The sequence below is a fragment of the Talpa europaea genome (assembly GCF_964194135.1).
Source record: "Talpa europaea genome assembly, chromosome: X".
Taxonomy (NCBI): domain Eukaryota; kingdom Metazoa; phylum Chordata; class Mammalia; order Eulipotyphla; family Talpidae; genus Talpa; species Talpa europaea.
The window spans coordinates 26,756,448-26,772,062 of record NC_140081.1 but is presented as its reverse complement, the minus strand read 5'-3'; the positions used below and the strand labels follow the sequence as shown (position 1 = coordinate 26,772,062).

The 15,615-nt window shown below is 38.2% G+C and overlaps 1 protein-coding gene across 6 annotated transcripts in view; it reads left to right on the top strand.

Annotated features, from left to right (window-relative positions):
- Nucleotides 1–434: 434 nt before the first annotated feature.
- CASK (calcium/calmodulin dependent serine protein kinase) overlaps nt 435–15,615 on the top strand; it is a gene marked incomplete at both ends in the record, with an annotated part of 372,322 nt that continues 357,141 nt past the window's right edge. For all 6 annotated transcript variants that reach the window (XM_084258755.1, XM_084258754.1, XM_084258752.1 and 3 more), the window contains one exon: nt 435–493. In XM_084258755.1, coding sequence (XP_084114881.1) covers nt 435–493 — 59 coding nt within the window. The remainder of the gene's footprint in view (nt 494–15,615) is intronic.

Below are 15,615 nucleotides of genomic sequence, written 5' to 3'. Positions count from 1 at the left end.
TCCTGCCGCGGCCCCCCCTGTAGCCCGAGCTGCCCCGCGCCGCGCCGGAGCCACCCTCGGCCGAGGGAGCGGTCGCGGCCTCGCGGCCCGCGCGGGCTGACGAGCGGAGAGCGCGGCGCCGCGCGGTCCCCGAGGATCCGCACGCCGGGCAGCGCGGCCCGAGCAGCGTGAGGAGCCGCGGGCGGGCGGGCGGCGCCGGGCCCGGGCCGCCCTCGATCCCGCGCCCCGGCCCCGCCGCCCGCGCCGGGGCGGTCGCCCGCAGAGGAAAGCGCCGCAGTCTCGGGGCCTCGCAGCCCCACTCGAGCGCCCTCAGCACCGAGGGCTCGCGGGTCCTGAGGGGAGGAGGCGAACCCGGGGCCGGGCTCTGAGCTCTTTGGCGCCCCCACCCCCGTTTTCGGAGCCCTCCACGCTGCGGCCGCTGTCCCCTCCGGACCATGGCCGACGACGACGTGCTGTTCGAGGATGTGTACGAGCTGTGCGAGGTGATCGGCAAGTGAGTCTCCACGCGAGGGAGCGGGAGTGTGGAAAATGCATTTCAGTGATGCCCGGGTCCTCCCGCACCCGCACCCACTCCGGGCCTGCCCCCTGCCCTCCTTCCCCTCCGCCTCCCCGGTTCTCCTCCCCAGGAGTATTTATAGACGTGTACCTGGACCTCCTGAGGGGCGGGGGTCTGGGGGTTCTGAGCGATCGGTGGAGGCCGAGCCGCCGAGGTCGCCCACCCCCTGAGGCGTGGGGCCGGCTGAAATCGGCTGTCTGCATTTTGTCTGACGGTTGCACAGGGACGTGGCAGAACCGAATTTATAGTTGCTTCTGCGAACAGTTGAGGTTATTGTTACCTTGCGTGTACCACAGACCATTAACGAAAAGAGCAGTTTGCATTTCCTTGCCAGCATGGAGAGAGAGAGAAAGAACGTCCAGGGTTTTTAATTGTGGGGTGTGTGTCTATTGTGCAGGATATTAGATAGATGCCTTTGTGTTCACCCCCTGCCCGGATTGGAGGGGGTCATTTAAGACGGGGTGCGTTCAGTTTCAGCAAATTCTTCACCTGGTGTGGACGATCGTGGAAAGAGTTGGGGGCATCCGAATTTTTAATGCCTCGTTATGCAACGACTGTTAAATCAGTGTTCGAGGCTCCCTTCGACTGTTGTCGGGATGGTGGTTAGCGTGGTCGAGTCGTCTGCTTTGAGTCACCGGGCTGGTCTAGAATATAGAACTGACAGTCCAAATGCTCATCCTTTCATCTGTGTTGTATAATTACACCAGGGAAAAGCAGGGAATCAGATTAATCACAGTGCTGTTGAGAATTAAATCTGCAGTTCCTCATCTAATTGTCCATTCCTTAAATCTGTTTTGAATAGTTTCCTTTTCATTCTTGTCAAACAGTATTCCAAGTGCACAATCCTGCTAATTTGCTTGTGAGGGAAATGCCGGCGATCTGAAGTTGATTTCCTAGTTCAGCGTGTATTCTCTGGCTTTAGAAGTTGAGGCGATAAGATTTAAGAGCAGTTTTTGCTTATTTATTAAGGCTTGCTAGATAGCTAACATTGAAATGTTTTACCTCTTTTTGGAAGTGGTGTATTATTGTCTAATTTAAGAATCCACATTTGGGAAATGAAACCAACACCTTAGAGCAGTTGTCTCCTATCTTTTAAGTTGTCTGCAGTACTGGATTTCAGTTTGTTTAAGTGCTGATAACTCATTTTTTCCCCTTCCATGTTGAGTGTTACATTGTTGCCTCACATGGTGAAACTGTGGGTAGAGCTTGCTACACACTTTCCTCAGACCCATTTGATACAGGGATATGTTACTCCTTGTTCCTATTGTTGTAAGACCAGCTTGTCTCCTAGAAGGATATTCACATGTGCCCTGATAAAGTGGTGGTGGAAGCAGCAACGCTATCCAAAAGATATATAAAGTGAGCCTCATATGTAATTCTCCATATGTGAAATTTACATATGTAAATGTTCTAATGGCCACATTAAAAAGATTACAAACATATAAGTGCAATCAATTTTAATAAAATATTTAACACAGTAGGTTCAAACTGTTACATTTCAGCATGTAATGAATGCAGAAATTATTAATGAGATGCTTTACATTCTTTCTTTCATACTGAGTCTTTGAAATCCAATGTGTATTTTACTCTAACAACACATCTCAGTTCTGACAGTAAGCTAAATTTTCATTGGAAATACCTGTCTGTATTTAGGTTTCACAGAATTTGCTTGCAAAAGTCAATTCACATGCCCAAGTTCTAAACATACCTAAAAGTTTTCCAATAACTGTATTGAATATCTTTCTAAATTGAAATTAATTAAAATTTAATATAATTCAAGATTCAGTTCCTCAATTGGATAATCACATTTCAAGTGCTCAGTAGCCATATATGAGTATACAGTACTGGAGAGACAAATATGTTTTTTAAAAATCTTGGTTTCTTTATTCTTAGCACCCAGTGGAGGTAAATTAGGTGTTTCCCAAAGCGCCCCACATGACTCTGTGTATGTGCATGTGTGTGTGTGATATTTGTTATGTGTCTTTTATTTAAATGGGCCAGCAAAATCATAATTGGAAAATGTGAGATTAAGATGTTTATTATGATGATGGAGTATAGCCACCATTATTGAATGAATGTTAGTAACTAGTTGTGATACCATAAAATCTGGAAGAGTGATGATGTGATCTCTTTGGAAATTGAAAAGAAGTTGTCAGCATTACATTAGCACAATTAGTGCTCTGTAAATTTATAATTGATAGAATATTTTCAGGAAACACCTCTGGTAGAACTAAATTCATCTCTTCTGTTGCTTCAGAATTGCAAGAGGAGGGAAGTGCAAGCTATTTTTGAAGTTCTCTATGGCTACCTCAAATAATGTGAACTGTGAAATCTCATTCATATCCTACAAAATCTGATTTGGTCAGTGCCATTTATGTCATTCCACAAAATAATGAATTCAAGGTAGCCTTCGTAGTAAAGAATGTAATGATAGTGTTCCTCACCCTGTGTAAAGGTTGAAGGTTTCTCTGGTAAATTGTCTCAGCATATATTGATCTGGAAATTGAAATTCACTTGAGATTTTCTTGCAGGGACCTTGACAGCATACATTTTAACTTAGAATTTGTTCAACTCTGGGTTTAAACAGAAAGGCCTTAAAGATGTTCACTTGCACTGAAAATCCTTTTGTCAATTGCTCTTCAATTTCTCAGGAACTGTGATTTTCTTTTATACCAAATTAGTATCTTAAGTTGTTTTTGACCACCAGGTTTATATTTTCACTTAGGTACTTTTCAGGTAGATTTCACTTTTCAAAATCAGTCTCCTACCTTACTACTTATCTACTCATTCATGCACCCACTATGTATTTCTTGGCCATAACTGAAAGTTCCAGTGTAATTTACATCCTTCAGTGTATTTTTATACCTGATTGAAAAAGACAACTAATAGAGTTAATGGGATTTTAACATATAAGATCATTACAATGTTTTCTTTCCAGTGGCTGCAATCTTTGCCCTTGTTAAAATTATCTTGGAGAGAATTGTTTGCCTGATTCACTATGAGTATTGGGGGGATGCCATATCTTTAAAAAAAAAAATTTAATGAAACTCTTTACCCATGTTTCTTATTTTTGAAAGTCTTACAAAAGCTCCATTGAATGCTGTTTGTTTTCATAGCATTTCTCCATGTAACATCTTTCAACCAACTGAAACAAATCTCTAGTGATGGGACCTCATCCTAGTTCTAAAACTTCTTGTCTTCGCAAATGTAGCAGTTACTGAAAAGGAAAGGTATTATGGAAATATATGAAGATAATGGGTTAATTTTTGTGTCATGATTATTTACTGTATCTTTTGTAAATTTATAGTTTTAGGATAAGTATACAATCAGTAGTATAACTTGAAGTATATTTGAAGATGATTCGTTCAAATTAAAACAGCAATACCTACCTTCATAGCACAGCAGTTTCTGTGAAAAACAATAGCAAAATACATAGCATTTTCACCTTGTGTAAGCTGAATAGTTAACTGCACTTGTATGTAAGGTATTGAATAACTTGTAACTTCTGCCTTTCCTACTTTGGTAAGACTTATACTAAAATTGGAATGATGCAGTATAACCCCTGCTCAAGGATGACATGCAAATTTGCTAGGCTTACTGTATTCACTTACACTTCAAGAGCGCTTAACATATTTAATTACATTTACTTATTTATGGGTCTCTAGTAGCTAAAAGGGAGCTTCTTGAAGGCAGGGAACATATCTTACACATCTTTCTCCACTATTTAACACAGTGCCTGCAATGTAACAGAACCTCATTAACTGGGGAATGAATGGTGTAGTTTTAATAAAACTTCATTAAAAGGCAAAAAAATATGTTTATCGACCTCAAGGCAGTTACTGTCCCAAAAGACAGTTTAAATTAGTGGTTCTCCACCTGGCTGCATGTTAGAGTCACCAGAGGAGCTTTAAAAAAAGGAAAGCCGGGGCCTTGTGTCAGAGCAATGAAGTGAGAATCTCTGGGAGTGGGTCTTGGTCCTGGTATTTTTAAAAAAACTTCTCCAAGTGACTATAATGTGCAGCTATGATTGTCATTGGTTTAAAATTTAGGCTCTGTATATAATATTTTGAGACTGGATTTTCAGAGGGTAACAGTTTTTAAAAAGTCTAGAATAAATGGGTTTTTTTTTGGGGGGGGATATTGAAACCAAAAGACCAAAACATGAATTTTACTTTCTATATATTGTGTTTCTGAGCCTTGTTGTGTAAGAATTTGATTTCATTTATTTCAGCCTCTGTTTCACTTTGATTTCTTGGGTCATTTAAGATTCACATTGATTTATGACACTCATCTAATGCTAACATGGTGATTGTCTGATGTTTGGAACAACAGAACAAGCAGTGCTTCAATAACAGCTGGTAGTGGCTATCCACATAATAATTTAATATTAAGAAATGTGTAAGTTTAGTATGGATTGGGTTTGCACATATGCTCTATTAAGAATATGTTTAGGTTGTTTATGTACTTTAAATTCCATACTTGGTATTCCAGTAACGCTGTTTGCCAGAAAATAGAGTTAAATGTAGCCTTTATATAACTACTTGGTTGATAATATGTAAAATACATAATTTATCATAGAGAAAAATTCATCTTTACTATTTGTATTCATTATGGTGGCTTTCACATATATTGATTTGTAATGTGATTTGGGTTTCTAATACCACAGGGGAAATGTTACATCATGTTGGAACATCTTTCCTGAAAATTTTAACTAGACACTGTAAGAAAACTAGTTTTTAATGTTAGGAAAAGGTTAAAGGTGAGCCTGAAGGAACCAAGATTTTCCAGAAATTTTATATATATATATATATATATATCACACAATCCATGAAAGAAATGCTTGATTAAAGTGACAATCATGTAACAAGGTAAAAGAAACAATCACTAGTCAACCTGCTGGTAACCCGGACATCCAAGCCATGGGTGTTTTACTGAAGTTTTATAGAGGAAAAACCTGTTACATAGAGGATGTGGATTTCTACACAAATCAGGTCTTATTGGGAATAGGTAAACAATAGTATTAATTCCTGATGATGGAATTTAATTTGGGGGCCATTTTGGAGGGAATTGAATTACTCAGTTGCCATTCTGCAACTGTGTATGACCTTCTCTGAGTTTCCTCATGACCCTCGGTGCCCCTTTACACACAGCTTTAGAACTTGGGAGTTTCTGAAGTGTTCTTTTTTGCATGTTGTCATCATAAATACTTCCTGTGACTCCCCTACCTTTCTTTCTTTTTTTTTAAGATTTATTTATTTATTTATACAAGCACTGGGTACAGTCAGAAGCACAGGAGGGTGAGAGAATTCACCAGAGCCAGAGCGGGGAACAGTACAGGCAGACTGACGAAATACACTGCTGAGGGGAGCAGCGGGCGCGACAGGAGAGGTCTGTGGTGCCATGTGGGACCCTCAGCCAGGGATCGAACTGGCACTGTAGAGGCTGCAGGCAGCTTCGCAGCCCAGCACTCAACCGCTGCACCACCAGGGGAAGCCCTCCCCTACCTTTCTTGACTATGACTTGCTTCTATGTCCTTGACGTACAAAGTTCACTCACCCCCACCATTTTTCCTTTGCACGTGTAACAGTTTCACCTGAGAAATTACCTAATGTCCCTTAAATTGTCTACTGGATATTTCTTATAAATTGAAAATTCTTATAAATTGAAAATCCAGTTGTAGCTTTACTCAATAAATTAAGCAAATATACCTCACTTTTTGAAATTGTTCTTGATTTATTGCATTTCTGTAAGTGTTTCATATTTTAGATGTTGTAGAAACACTGTTTAAAGGAGCTTTGATTAAATATCATTTAAAAGTTTAAAAAAGCTTTTATAGTTTAATTCCCTCTTCATAAGGGGAATTAGCATTTATGCCTTATAATCTTAGGCACTTTGCATTTATTATCTCCTTTTTACCCATTTTACAGAAAACACTGAGATTCAGAGGGAGTAAGTGACTTGCCCAAGATCACTTGGGATTCCAACTGGTTCTAAAGTCTATTCATTTCATGGTGCATTTTGTTGCTGATCCCAGTTGTAAAAATGCTGCATTTGGGTTTCCTTAAAGTAAGGCATATGTCTTTTTTTTACAAAGTTTATTTACTGCAGCTGTAACTGTTCAACTTTCTAGTTGAATTTCTTACCTCCTCAGTAAAGGTTCCATATGTATGTTCATTGTTTCATCTATTTCATTTTTTTGTCTTTCTCTTGAATCAAATATCAGCATTTGTCTTAAACTGATTATGCATCCTTTAGCAGTAGAAATATATAATATTTACCATTCATTCAAAATATAATTATTGTTTTGGAACTTTCTCTACCCATTTTATCTTCAAGGTTTTCCTTCCAAAGCCCCTACACCAACAGACAGAAGAGTTGATTAGTTACTCCCTTCTTGTCAAACCAAGAGTAGTAAGTTTTTAGATAAGGGTTTGTTAGGAGTGGGTTGGTTTCTATAGGGTAGTTATTTCTATATCCTGTGATAAATACTAAATGAGTTCTTTTTGACTCTGAAATCCATGTACTGAGCCACAGCTGCGTCACAGTTGTCTGTCAGTATTACACACCTAAATAATCAAGCGACTCAGTTACTGCTACAAAGCAGGTACCTGACCCCAGCCAACAAAGTAATGGGGTGTATAGCTCTCATATTTTTGGTTTTATTTTTTAGCTGCAACTGAAAATGCAGATTCAAAAATTACCAAATATGGCTTTATGCTACAGAATTCAAGTTGCTATAGGACCTGCACTCCTTTCTTTCTCTGGACCACCAAATATCTTGGCATTCCCTCTTTTAACTGAGTAAAGTGCAATGTAGTATTCTGATGATCATTGTGATATTAAAATATGATTGGTTATAGAGTCCAAGTCAGTATAGGGAGAGTCTCTGACTTTCTGCACCGGGAATATTTAATTTTTGAAGCTAGTCTGACTTAAAGGAAATCAGTATCTTTTTCCAATTTTGAGACTTAATAATTTTATATTTCTTTCTCTTTATTAGCTAGTTATTATAAGATAGATTATAAAATAAATTTTAAAATATAGATGGTACAAAGATAGCGATTCCCCATTCTCTTCCCTCCATAGCCCTATTCTCCAGAGGTAACCACTGTTGAGTTCTTGTATTGCTTCCGGGAAGTTTTTCATTTAAAACACTGGCTAGGATCATATTTGTGGACTATACGGAAATACTCATTTTCCATTGAAAACTAGCATAGCTGATCTTTCCATATCTGCCTATGTATCTAACTGTGTCTCTTAAACTGTTGCCAAGTGTTCCCTATTATGGATTGACACTTTGGCTTGATACTTTGAATTGATCAAAGTATCAATTTGAATTGATACTTTGGCTTTGAATCATATATAAGCTATTTCTAAGTGAACATAACTGAAATTTCCAGGCTGGAGTTTGGGTGAACATCTGGAAGATTTGGGAAATCATCTATGTGGAAGAAAGTGAAACTATGAGTGAATGAGTTCTTATAGGTTGACTGAGCTAGGAGTGTGTGGCTTTGAATGGATGTTACTCATGGAGTCAGAAGATTCAGGATAGCTGGATACATAAGTTTCAAAGCTTATGATTGGAGAATCAATAATGTAAAATGCCAACATGTGACTGAGGACTGAGAAAAGGCTTATCTATAACAGAGGGGCAATTTAAAGCATCTATCAAAATGAATGTACTCTTTAATATTCAGTTCATGGTGTGACAGTTCAAGATTCTGACTATATTTCTATGGATGGATGTTGGTAATATTACACTATATGTAGCTTTCTCACAACCAACATATTTAGAGCAAAAAATGGAGTAGATTCCCCTAACACTGTAGTTGTGTTTTGTAGATCAGAAGATGGCTGGCTTTTAGGTAAAACCATTTGTTTTTTTCTAAGATTGAGTCTTTTTCATTCCAAGCTTTTGATGTACAACTTTCCGTTAAATAGATTAAGTAGAGTACGCTCCTTCCCTTTTGTATTCCTCTTCCTCTACTCCCTAACTAAATTTGTTCATTGACTTTTCTCAGTTGTCCACATCCAATCACAATAATAAACGGTTATTTTATTGCAGCTAGGCCAGTTTTTTATATCTAAGTGCATATTATTTTATCGTCTTGAGTTCTATTACAAGGCTGTTGCACGTTTTTTCCAATCTTTTAAATTTCTTTTAATACTTTTTTTTTTGCTTTTTACCATTGTTTTGAATATTTGAATCATTTATTGGTAAGAAGGTAGGAATGATGATTGTACTTGCACATTCTACTCATATGTGCTCGCGTCCCCCTGCCTTCTCTTTTGGTGTAGTTTAGTAAGATATGAAATGTACTATGTTGAGTCTGTATTTTGAGCTTTTAATTTTAATACTGAGTTTGGAGAATCTTGATATATTTAAATCCAGGATAGAAGTATTACCATTTAAGCATATGCAAATTTTAATGTTTTATTAAAGTTTCTTGACGTTATTAATTCAGTTACAGAAGTCTCTAGCCCTGCTATGGTATGCAGATCACCATTATCCCACTGATATTTTACAGAATCTAATTTATGTTTTTAGGAAATAACAATTTTCAGGCTTTCTGCTTACCCATGGCATAGGCTTTTCCCAAACATATGGATTGACATTGCTTTGTAGCTTGGAAGGCAACCCCCAAGATATGATCTGTTAACCTTTGGACACAATATGACTATTTTCTATTATTTATAGCAGAAATGTCAACTGCTTTACAAGCCATTTGCATGGATTAGTGATTGCAAAGTGCAGCATAAGTATTTTTTATTTCTAGAATGTCTCTAAGATACTCAAATTGCTTTTGGCAGTTATGTAGATAAGTTTCAAGAATTTCCAAATGTGCACTTTTTCAGTGCTAAACACAGGCTCTATTACATAAATAATATGGTGAAATGAACATTCTATTCTACCATGTGTGTAAAATTGTTAGTGGTGCTAACATTTATTCATTTGTTCATTTTACCCATTCATTTCTAGCTGTGTGACCCTGGGCACTAGTTAGCTAACCTTTCTGAATCTCAGTTTCTTTGTCTATAAAATTACAGACAGTATATACCTTGCAAGGTTGTTGTGAGAATTGAAGAATATGATCTATATAAAAAGTCTAAGGGTTGTTATTTTAATTGACATTATTCTCAGTCGCCAAATTCTTGAGTTCCCTAACTTCAAGAAGCTCTCTTTCAATAGTTAAAATCTATCTAGACCTTAAGACCTATTAAGGACGGGGGTCACATGTGATTTGCTCACTTGGCATCCTCAGCATAACTGGGTAGCTGACACTTAGTAAGCACTCAGTCAGGAGTTGTTAAAGTAGCAAGTGTGTTAAGTGAGTGATCCAGAGACTGTGGCCACCTAGTAGGAGAAGGAAGTTGGGGAAATCTTTATAGTGGAGGGAGACTTGATTTCTTGATCTTCCTCAGTAACTTGTTAAATCTTTTGAGGCCTGTTTCCTAAGGAGTAGAGGATTACAGGGTAGGGAAAATTAAAGGAATCTTTAAAAACTTAAAAAAAATAATTCTCCAGAGCCTTCCTGGTGACGCAAGGGGTTAAGATGCAACCTGTGAAGCTATCCGTAGGCACTGCAGCACAAAGTTCGATCCCCAGCCAGGGAGCTACCCACATGGCGCAGCAGACCTTTCCTGACTCACCCGCTGCTCCCCTCAGCAGTGTATTTCAGTCAGTCTGCCTGTTCTGCTTCCCACTTTATCTCTGGTGAATCCTCTCACCCCTTGCTCCTCTGGCTTGTATCCCAGTTCTTGTATGCATAAAATCTTTTTTTAAAAAAAGGTATTTCCCCCATTTTAATTTTTTAATTAGTAAGCCTTATTTTTAGAGCAATTTTAGCTTCACAGCTCCTATTTTAGTTTTAGTGACACAGGTGACACATGTATAAGAAATTCAAACAATAAGCATAAAGTATTTTTTCCCTTTTTGTCTCAAATTGTATGGCTTGAATGCTTATTATATGCTGCTGTTAAATTCTTTGTAGTTTTTTCATTCAACCTGGCCACAACCTGTCCCCTTAAGGCAATGTCAATGTTGAGTTCCTGAAAAAAATTATTCCCTCCATTCTAGTTTATTTCCTGTAGAATGGATGAGAATAGAGCCAAGAACATACTTGAGATGACCAGAAATGGAAAATTGTTTAAAATATTAGTTTTAATAAATTTAAGGAAAATCACTAGCTAAATCTTCATTCCTAATTGGAGATTTGTAATGTCATTTATATGTATTTTGTGATTTCACCAAGAGCCTCTGATAGAGTCATTTTTGGGGATTAGAGTATGTATGTAATGTAAATAAAACTTATTCAAATTCTATTTTGTGTATGAAATCCATTTTACTAAATATATTTCGTGGTTGAAGATATGCACTTTATTTATTTTTAAGATTTATTTATTTATACAAGCTCTGGGGTACAAGTCAGAGGTGCAGGAGAATGAGAGAATTCACCAGAGGCAGAGCAGGGAGCAGAACAGGCAGAAGGACCGAAGTACACTGCTGAAGGGAGCAGCGGGCAAGGCAGGAGAGGTCTGCCCCGTCATGTGGGAATCTCCCTGGCCGGCCGGGAATTGAACCAGTGCTTCAGAGGCTACAGACAGCTTCACAGCGCTGCACTCAACCCTCTGCGCCACCGGGGAGGCTCTGCACTTTTTTTTTTTTAATTGCAGCAACATTAGTTTGTACCATTATATAAGTTTCAGTTATAAAGCATTGTAATTCAACATCTTTATACTTTATAGTGTGCTCACCGCTGAAAAACTAGTTTCCATCTATCACCATACAACTGTCTGCCTTAACCCCTTTCACCATCCCCACCCCACCCCTTTCCCATCTGTCCATAGTAACCACTGGTCTGTTCTTTGTGAATTTGTTTTTGTTTTGTTTGTTTTTTTATGTTCCACATGAGTGAAATCATACAGCTTGATGTATGCAACCCTATGTTCACTTTACCATTACTCACAACAGACAAGTTATGAAACAACACAAGTGTTCATCGACAGATGTATGGATAAGGAATATGTGAGATGTATTTATAATGGAATATTACTCAGCCATAAAAAGGATAAAATCTTGACATTTGGGACAACATAGTTGAACCTTGAGTGTGTTATCATAAATGAAATAATTCAGATGGAGTGCTTTTTGGCTTTTAAAAACCTGTCTGTCATTGCCTCTGATATATATAGGTAGGAAAGATAGATAGATAGATAGATAGATAGATAGATAGATAGATAGATAGATAGATAGATAAAAAGATAGTATTTTTGAGTTCATAGATATTCATAATTTGTTTGTAAGATTGTTTTAGATTATAATTTTTTGGTGTTGTGAAAAGCTCCAAAGATTATGTTATAAAGTGGGGATTTTGTTTTTTTTTTTTTTTTAATAGAGGCATGTTTTATTTATTTATTTATTTATTTGTTTGTTTGTTTGTTTGTTTGTTTTGTTTATACATGCACTGGGTACAGTCAGAAGCGCGGGAGGGTGAGAGAATTCACCAGAGCCAGAGCGGGGAGCAGAGCAGGCAGAAGGCCCGAAGTACACTGCTGAGGGGAGCAGCGGGCGGCAGGAGAGTTCTGCGCGCCATGTAGGACCCTCCTCTGGTGGCCGGGGAGCACCCGGGGATCAAACCGGCGCCGCAGAGGCCGCGGGCAGCTTCGCAACCCAGCGCTCAACCGCTGTGCCACTGGGGAGGCCCTAAAGTGGGGATTTTGTATCACAACTTTCACCTTTGCATTTGGACAGTTGACAGATGAATTAAATGTTCATAATATGAAATTTCAGAATTGAGACAAGGAAGATACCAGAATATATATTTAGGAAACAGACATATACAAGATTTATGAGTATTATAGTATTCATTTATGTAACTTTCCCAACTTTTATTATGGCAACACTATCCACATTTTAATAACAAATAAAATGAGGTGGAATGATATATAACTAAAGTTATAGTCTCTGGTATGATTAGGTATTAAACTTAAATTTTGTAGAGCAGCATTTCATCAGCTAGGTCATATTACATTGTCCAGTGGAAGAACGGTCATGTTGGAATCTATTTAGAACACTTCTTTTTTTTTTAATTTATTTATTCGTTTGTTTTTGTTTATACAAGCACTGTGTACAGTCAGAAGCGCGGGAGGGTGAGAGAATTCACCAGAGCCAGAGCGGGGAGCAGAGCAGGCAGAAGGACCGAAGTACACTGCTGAGGGGAGCAGCAGGCAGCAGGAGAGGTCTGCGCACCATGTGGGACCCTCCTCTGGTGGCCGGCGAGCAGCCGGGGATCGAACCGGCGCCTCAGAGGCTGCGGGCAGCTTCCCAACCCAGCGCTCAACCGCTGCGCCACCGGGGAGGCCCTAGAACACTTCTTTTGATGAGAATACTCCTTAGGTTGGCTTCAGAGAACAGTAAAAGGTATTGCTTCCTATGATAATCTTTGGACAGTATTGTTTATATTGCATTATTTAGGCTAGAATTTTTTGCTGACTTTTATCTAAGCCATTAGTTTAAAAGCAAAAATGGTCAACCTTTATTTTTACGGAATCTTTACTGGCCGCCTTCTTAGATTTAATACCCTCTTAACTGGATTTTTGTCTCAGTAGTAATATGTGGCATTGAATTTGAGATTATCGTTTTAATAAACAATTTTTTCTTTAGTTTGTAAAATAATTAGATACTTGTAAAGAAAACAAGAAGGCTTGCTCACTGAGGACTTTAATTATATTTCATATAAATTAAAAAATTGTTACTGGATTATTCAGATCACAGGTTAAAGTCAGAATGTAATTATCTCACATTATAATCTACATATACAGTACTGTCAAATCCTGGTGATAAGATGAAGAAAAAACTCTACTGACCATAGGAATTGTCAGCTATACTTCTTTTCTTTTCTTTTTTTTTAATAGAGGCATGTTTTTATTTATTTATTTATTTGTTTGTTTTGTTTGTTTTTGTTTATAAATGCACTGGGTACAGTCAGAAGTGCAGGAGGGTGAGAGAATTCACCAGAGCCAGAGCGGGGAGCAGAGCAGGCAGAAGGACCGAAGTACACTGCTGAGGGGAGCAGTGGGCGGCAGGAGAGGTCTGCGCGCCATGTGGGACCTTCCTCCAGTGGCCGGGGAGCAGCCGGGGATCGAACCGGCGCTGCAGAGGCCGCGGGTAGCTTTGCAACCCAGCGCTCAACCGCTCAACCGCTGCGCCACCGGGGAGGCCCCTATACTTCTTTTCTTTATCCTGCCTGCCTGCCTGCCTCCTTCTCTCCCTCCCTCCCTATTTTTTCTTCACTCTTATAATGAATATGAATTTGTGTAAATACCTATTCAAATGAAAACATTTTCATTATTGCAGAAACAGTCTGGGAGAGAGGGAACATTCTAGGCTTACTGCTCTATTTTTTTGAATTATCTCCACTAATATTATTTCTTCTATTTCTGAGTGTTTATTGTACTGCTAGAAGTGATCACCATACTTCATAATCTATGACCCACTTGCACTAGATGTTGAATGTGCTTTGAATTGCTATCTGATTAAAGTTCAGGTTTCTTGGCTAGACTTGCCTAGGTAGCTTCAGAATGAAGGTCACAAATGTAAATATGGACTTGAAATTTTATTGGAATAATATTTCCACCTATGAAGTAACATTCATAGATATAGTCCTAAAAAGATGTATAAATTGGATTTAATAAGTGCAGCTTAAATCTTGTTAGGAAAAATAGTATTTCAAGGGGAAAATAGTAATTGTGATAGACCATCACTTGGTTTGTTTTTCTCAGTTTCTTAATTTTGTAAATAGGTTAGTAAAGACTATATTAACCTATTTCATGGGAGTCTTATGAACATAAAATGGCACAGTTCTTCAAATGCCTTAAACTATCTTACATATATTATTATTTTATTGAAATGAAGCACTCCTGAAAGAAATGGGCTTTGTTAAATTTTCTTTTGATTTTGCAATAATCATTTACCTTTATATTTGAAAGTAGATTGTTTGGACCTACCCCTCCCCTAAAGATGAGACACTTGGAGGGGGGCAGTAATCTCTGTTTTAATGAGCCTCCAAGGGAATTATGAGGCATTAGGAGAGCACTGCTGATTTAGAACCCTAGATGAAGGCTCAGTGAACTATGGCCTATCTCTGTTTTTGTAAATAAAGAGTTTTATTTTCATTTTGGAATTGCCTCTATGCCCATACATTTAAATATTGTCTGTGGTTGCTTTCACACCACAAGGGCAGAATTGAGTAGTTACAACTGAGAACATATGGAAAACAAAGCCTAAAGTATTTTCTGGCCTTTTACACAAAAAGTTTGCTGTTTCAAAAAACAAGTTTGCTAATCCCTGCTCAAATTGAAGACTTGGTACTGTTTTCTTGCCTATAATAGTGAATTGCAAGTATCTGAAATCAATAGGTATTCATTTTTATCTTCCTTTATACCTGACTTTATTTCTATAAACCCATTCTTCTTTCTGATATCAAACTATTACTCAGTGACTAAGGACTTGTAAATGAAAAAAATACAAATTTACTGAGCCCTTTCTATATTGGTAATAGCGATAGCATGTTCAATAATTTCGTGACATTTCCTCACTGATTCTGCACTGATGGGTCCTTGGTCTTTCTGTACGTAAGTGTAACCTAACTTAATTATCTATTAAGTTTTCATTTCTCCAATTTTTACTGCAATTTACTCCAATTTCCTCAAGAGAAAACCTACCTTGTGACTACTAAGTTTAGGAATGCATGAGAGCTATTTGGTGTACTCTAAGTCATTGAAACAGTGCCATCCCATCTGGAAAATTTTTATCCTTGGCCTGGAGTACTGTAGTCAGTTGTACTTCACAAGGATGTTTGTGAGCACATAGATACTGAATGTTGTGGGTAATCTTAGAATGTTTATCAGACAAATTTTCATTAGCCTTCCCATAAGTGAGGATGGCTATTTCTATCCTTAGTTGGAATATCATGACCCATTCATGATATTTTTTGTGCTCTAAGCCTTTAAGGTAATTTGTGGTCAGCATCATATAAAATGCAAGACCTGAATTTTAA